At 36.2% G+C, this 6,918-nt stretch overlaps 1 protein-coding gene across 2 annotated transcripts; it reads right to left on the minus strand.

The window, feature by feature from the left end:
• Positions 1 to 2,856: 2,856 nt before the first annotated feature.
• Positions 2,857 to 6,704, minus strand: LOC127565069 (protein Diedel-like). Of its 2 annotated transcripts, none has more exons than XM_052002125.1 (2): positions 6,588 to 6,704; positions 2,857 to 3,163 (listed from the first exon to the last, which is right to left on the minus strand). In XM_052002125.1, exons 1-2 carry the CDS (start codon positions 6,677 to 6,679, stop codon positions 2,857 to 2,859), a joined length of 399 nt encoding a protein of 132 aa, XP_051858085.1. In that variant the 5' UTR covers positions 6,680 to 6,704. The 2 variants fall into 2 exon arrangements, 1 of the variants encoding a protein (XP_051858085.1); XR_007954480.1 differs by lacking the exon at positions 2,857 to 3,163 and adding an exon at positions 3,628 to 3,994.
• Between the last annotated feature and the right edge of the window lie 214 nt (positions 6,705 to 6,918).

Raw genomic sequence — 6,918 nt, forward strand, 5'->3', positions numbered from 1 at the left:
ATCAATTACCTAATTGTGTCGAGTGTTACCTTATCTAAATAATGGAAATAATCGATCTCAATATGACGTCTAAAACGAAAGAGTTCTAAGAAAGCGGAAGTAAAGATTTAACTTTTGACATTTAGATTCTAAGTGAAACCATGTGACATTTCAAGTTTGCCAGAAACTTTTTACAAAAGCAATAACAATATGCTATTAACTTAGACATCCCAAACCAAAATGTAAATGGATATTGCTCTTCTTGAAAAGATTCAAAATCTAAACTCTTCAGCAAATTCACCCTTTTCATCAACTACATAAACATAATGAATATTTCAACCGAGGAATAAGCGATCAAGAGAAATATGAAGTGCTAATTACCCAAAAAAAAGCATGAGTTTGCAACGCAAAAGAACAGATTGTAGTTATTTTATTTAAAAGTAAAAGTCAAAAACAGCTCGTTGGTGTCTTCTATCAATCGTCAGGTTTTTCCACAGTAATATTGTAGGCATGAACAACAACTTTTATTGGTTCCTTTTCAAGTTTAGGTGAGATCAATGTGATCTTCTTTCCATACACTTTCTTAAATTCCTTGCCAACATCTCCTTTAATGCAGCCGCGATCACAACCACAACAGAATACATCGCAACTGCCAACTCCACAACAGAGCGAATTCGAAGATAAGTCGCCACACAACCGATTTGTGCACTTATCACTAAAAATTATCTTGCTACTTTTGTGATAATCATGGCAATCACCGTTCTTCTCATTTATCTCAAACTTAACACGGGTCTTAGTGCAGCAGTCGCCATTTCCCAACTGCCACGATTGCAATGCGAGGATCACGAACAAACTCAGGCCAATGAAGTGCATCTTAACAGCAGGAACTCAGATCTATCACACAAGTGAAGCCAGTTCTATTATATCAGGTGGATTTATATCAAACTTCTCTCGAGCGTGTCTAATTCATCAATTATCTAATTAAGTTCACTATAACCATATCTAAGCGGCGGAAATAATCGATCTCCACATTACTAATATATCGAGGGAACTAGAAAAAAAGTGCAGCAAGCTCATTAAAAAATATAGCATTTGGCATTCAGTTTTTAAGTGAACAAAGAACCAGGGAAACTCTTTTACAAAAACTGTGAAAATGGGTAGTCAATATCTGAACTAAATCAATCTAACATAATCATAGAATCAAATTTAGATCATTCTTAAAACGATAATCAAATGTACCCAAAAAAAACAACAGAGTTTGCAAAATAAAAGAACAAAATATAGTTATTTTATTTAACCAACGAACGATCATGTCAGGATCTTTGATCGTTTAAACTTTTTGTTGTCTGTTGTTTTGAATCATTTTGAGGATCAGATTCGATTTTAGTGAAATTGTGGCTATACACAACAAGTTCTACCGCTTGCTCTTTGGGATCAAGTGGTTCCAGCACTGTGAGATTCTGGCCATACATGACAACTTTTTGTAATGTTTCTTTAGGTTTAGGTAAATGTATTGTGATATTATTGCCATACAATCTGTTCAGTTCCTTGCCAACATCGCCTTTTTTGCAGCCGTTATAACAGTTACAACAAAATTCATCACAAGTGCCAACTCCACAGCAGTTCGAGTTCGAGTTCGTTGATAAATCGCCACACAACCGATTGACGCAATGATTAGTATAAAATATGCGGCTACTCTTGTGATAATTTTGACAAGAGTCGCCCTTCTTTATCTCGAACATGACATTGGTCTTAGTACAACACTCGCTGTGTCCCAACTGCCACGATTGCATTGCAAGCACAACGAACAAACTAAGACCAATGAAGTTCATCTTAACAGCACAAACTCAAGTCAATTACACAAATGAAGTTTGTTCTTTAATATCAGGTGGATTTATATAAAATTTCTCTCAAGCATGCCGAATCCAATCATTTCAATCATGACGAATGCATTTCCTAAATAGCGAAAAAAATTGAGAGAGTTAGGAGAATTGGGAGTAACGAAAAGTGCAGCAAACTCATTAGGAAATTTAACTTTTGGCATTCAGACTCCTAAGTGAAATAATGTCAATTGTCTTCTAAAAAATCTGAACTAAATGAAATTCATTTTCCATCGCTCTAAAAACGATCTTTAAATGTACTCAAGAAAACGGCAAAGTTTGCAAAATAAAATGATAAAAAGAAGTTTTTTTATTTAATAGTGCAAGTCTGACTCCAATTGAATCCACTTAGGTAGCAACGATTTCGTCAGGATCGTTTGTTGTTATTGTTGTCTCATCAGTTTTAAGATCAGGCTCGACCTTTTTTAAATTGTGGGTATACAAAACAAGTTTTACTGGGTGCTTTTTGGGATCAAGTTCTTCCAGCACTGAAAGATTCTTTCCATACAAGACAACTTCTACTTGGGTTTCTTCAGGTAGAGGCTGGCTATCGCACAACTGCCAGGATTGCAATGCGAGGATCACGAAAAAACTCAGACCTATAAAGTGCATCTTGATAGCACAAACTCTTTAACTCAAATGAAGTCTGTTCTATAATATCAAGTGGGTTTATATCTGCTCACTTAAGCGAAGCAAATCTATCTACTACCCATACATATCGAGCATGACGAATGAATGTTCTAAATTATGGAAACAATTAAGAAAGTTAGAGGAAATCAGAGTTAAGAAAAGTGTAGCATTCAGTCTCTAACTAAACAGGGAACGACGTTTAAAGTTAGGCAGAAACTCTTTTACCAAACAAAATCAAACTAATCATAGAATGCATTTTCCATCATTCCAATAATGATCCTCAAATATGAGAAAGCTGAAGAGTTTGCAAAATAAAAAAGTAATGTAGTTATTTTATTTAAAAGTGCAAATTCAACACCAATTGCAATCAGTTCAGGAGTAACTGAGACTCATTGAGATCGTCGCTTAGGTCGTCTGAACTTTTTGTTGACTTCTTAGGTTTGGGTTTGACCAATGTGATATTCTTGCCATACAATTTATCTAGTTGCTCAGCAATATCGCCTTGAAGGCAGCCGCGATCACAGTTGCAACAGAATACGTCGCAACTGCCAACTCCACAACAAGGTGAATTCGCTGATAAGTCTCTACACAACCGCTTGGTGCACTGTTTACGAAAAATGAACAGGGTACTTTTGTGATAATTATGGCATTCATCGCCTTTCTTTATCTTCAACCTGACAGTGGTCTTTTTACAGCACTCGCTCTCGCCCAACTGCCACGATTGCAATGCAAGGATCACGAACAAACTCAGACCTATAAAGTGCATCTTAATAACACAAATTCTTTTACACAAATGAAGTATGTTCTATAATGTCCAGTGGAATTATATCTGCTCACTTAAGCGAAGTAAATCTATCAATTACCCAAACATATCGAGCATGACGAATGAATATTCTAAATAACGGAAAGAATTAAGAGAGTTAGAGGACATCAGAGTTAAGAAAAGTGTAGCAAAAACTCATACGATTTAACTTTTGGCATTCAGTCTCTAAGTAAACAGGGAATCCTACGACGTTTCAAGCTGGACAGAAACTATAAAAATTGGCTGTCAAAATATGAACTAAATTAAACTAATCATAGAATGTATTTTACATCATTCTTAAAATGATCCTCGAATGCAAATATTAAAACTACAGTCTACAAAAAAGAAAGAGCAAAATATATTTATTTAATTTAAAAGTGCAAATTCAACACCAATTGCCATCCGTTAAGGAGTAACTGAGACTAGCTGAGATTGTAGGTTTTCTGAACTTTTTGTTGATTTCTTAGGTTTGGGTTTGACCAATGTGATATTCTTGCCATACAATTTATCTAGTTGCTCAGCAATATCGCCTTGAAGGCAGCCGCCATCACATGCACAACAGAATACGTCGCAACTACCAACACCACAACAAGGTGAATTCGCTGATAAGTCTCTACACAACCGCTTAGTGCACTGTTTACTAAAAATCATCGTGTAACTTTTGTGATAATTATGACAATCGTCGCCTTTCTTTATCTTCAACCTGACAGGGGTCTTTTTACAGCACTCGCTCTCGCCCAACTGCCACGATTGCAATGCGAGGATCACGAACAAACTCAAGCCAAAGAAGTTCATCCTGAATAGCAGCAACTTAAATTTATTACACAAATGAAGTCAGGTCTACAATATCAGGTGAATTTATACTAGTTATTCTCTTAAGCTAGGAAAATTCATTATTTCGAACATGACGAATGCAATTTCTAAATGGCGGAAATAATTGAGAGAGTTAAGAGAAAGGGGAGTTAAAAGACCTACAAGCAAGAACAGAAAATGTGACATTTCAAGATAGCTAGAAACTCTTTACATTTGTTAACCCTTTTCATTAAATGCATTTTACATCATTCTTTAAGCGATCTTCTAGTGTACTTTAATACCATTACAACTTAATAAACACTTTATTTCAACCGAGAGGTAAACGATCAAAAGATTTGTGAAGTTCTAATAGTCCAAGAAAAATGCAGAGTGTACAAAATAAAAAAAGAACACAATGTAGTTATTATATTTAATAGTGCAAATCGAATAACAATTGCAATCACTTAAGAAGTAACTGAGACTAAATCGTCGTCTGAACTTTTTGTTGACTTCCTAGGTTTAGGTTGAATCAATGTGATACTCTTGCTATACAACTTTTCGAGTTCCGAGCCAATATCACCTGGAATGCATCCGCTACGACAGTTGCAACAGAACACGTCGCAACTGCCAAGTCCACAACATTGGGTATTCGACGTTAAGTCGCCACAAAATCGATTGTAACACGTGTCGGTAAGAAGTATGTGAATACTATTTTTATAAATACGGCATTCGTCGTCTTTCTTTATTTGAAACCTGGCAAACTTCCTTTTACAGCACTGGCTGTCGCCCAACTGCCACGATTGCATTGCGAGGATCACAAACAAACTCACGCCAATAAAGTTCATTCTAATAGCACAACTCATTTCTATTACACAAATGAAGCCACTTCTATTCTATCAAGTGGATTTTAAGCTTTGTTCAAAGGAAGCCAATTTATCATTTATAACATGACGAATGAATTTTCTAAATGGCGGAAACAGTGCATAGAATTAAACGAAAGCGGAGCTAAGAAAAATGCATCTGAAAATTTAACTTGATTTTCAGACACTAAGTGAACCATGTGACATTTCAAATTCATGAAAAACCATGATAATTTGCTACATCGTGTAATAGATTAGAAGAGATTTAAAATCTGAACTATTGACTTGTTTCTAATAGATGCAACTTTACCCCTTTCATCAAAAGCAATTTTCACCTTTCTTTAACTTAATGAAAACTATTTCAACCGATGACTAAGCAAATACATACAAGAATTGTGAAGTTCTAATTGCCCAAGAAAACAGTATAGTTTTTTAAAAAAATATAAGGAAATATAGTTAGTTTATTTAAAAGTGCAAGTCCAATACCAATCGCAATTAATAAGGGTTTAACTGAAACTCATTGAGGCCCTCGTCTATGTCGTCAGAACTTCTTGGCTTGGGTGAGAGCACTGTGATATTCTTGCCATACAATTTTTCTAGTTGCTCGCCAATATCGCCATTACGGCAGCCGTTACGGCAGTTGCAACACGCCGTGTTGCAGCTGCCAACTCCACAACAGGGCGAGGGCTCCGATAAGTCGCGGCAAAACGTTTTAATGCACGTTTGAGTGAAAGGTATTTTTGAACTTTTGTGATAATTATGGCAATCGTCGCCCTTCTTTATCTGAAACCTGGCTAAATTCAATACACAGCAATCGCTGTCGCCTAACTGCCACGATTGCATTGCGATGATCACGAACAAACTCAGACCAATCAAGTTCATCTTAACAGCACAACTCAAGTCTCTTACACAACTGAAGCCACTTCTATACTATCAATTTGATTTATATCTGTTGTTCGCTAAAGCGAAACAAATGTATAATTTCTAACATGACGAATGCATTTTCTAAATGGCGGAAACAATTGAGAGAGTTAAGCCAAAGCCGAGTTGGGAAATGTGCAGTAAGCTCATCGGAAAATTTAACTTGACTTTCAGACACTTAAGTTCAAGTTCTGAAAAACAAAGACAATTGGCTGCATTGTATAATTGATTAGAAAGATTTATAATCAGAACTATTGACGTGTTTCTCATAGATGCAACTTTACCCTTTTCATCAAATGCATATTACATCATTCTTCAACTTAATGAACTCTATTTCAACCGAGGAATAAACGATTAAAAGAATTGTGTAGTTCTAGCTGCCCAAGAAAACAGCAGAATTTGCAAAGAAAAGACAGTTAGTTTATTTAAAAGTGCAAGTCCAATACCAATGGCGATTAGTTGAGGACTAACTAAGACCCGCTTTTTGGTTTGGGTGAGATTACTGTGATATTCTTGCCATACAATTTTTCTAGTTGGCCGCCAATATCGCCTTTAAGGCAGCCGTTACCACAGTTGCAACACACCGCGTTGCAGCTGCCAACTCCACAACAGGGGGAATTCGACGATAAGTCACCACAAAACCGATTCATGCACGTGTTAGTGAAAAGTATTTTTGTACTTTTGTGATAATTATGACAATCATCGCCCTTCTTTATCTGAAACCTGGTTAACGTCTTTCCACAGCAATCGCTGACGCCTAACTGCCAGGATTGCATTGCGAGGATCACGAACAAACTCAGACCAATCAAGTTCATCTTTACAGCACAACTCAAGTCTTTTACACAACTGAAGCCACTTCTATACCAGCAGGTGGATTTATATCTATTCTTCACTCAAGCGAAACAAATTTATCATTTCAAACATGACGAATGCATTTTCTAAATGGCGGAAACAATTGAGAGAGTTAAGCGAAAGCGAAGTTGGGAAATGTGCAGTAAGCTCATCGGAAAATTTAACTTGACTTTCAGACACTAAGTGAACCGTATGACATTTC

Source organism: Drosophila albomicans, chromosome 2L (genome assembly GCF_009650485.2).
Source record: "Drosophila albomicans strain 15112-1751.03 chromosome 2L, ASM965048v2, whole genome shotgun sequence".
Classification (NCBI taxonomy): domain Eukaryota; kingdom Metazoa; phylum Arthropoda; class Insecta; order Diptera; family Drosophilidae; genus Drosophila; species Drosophila albomicans.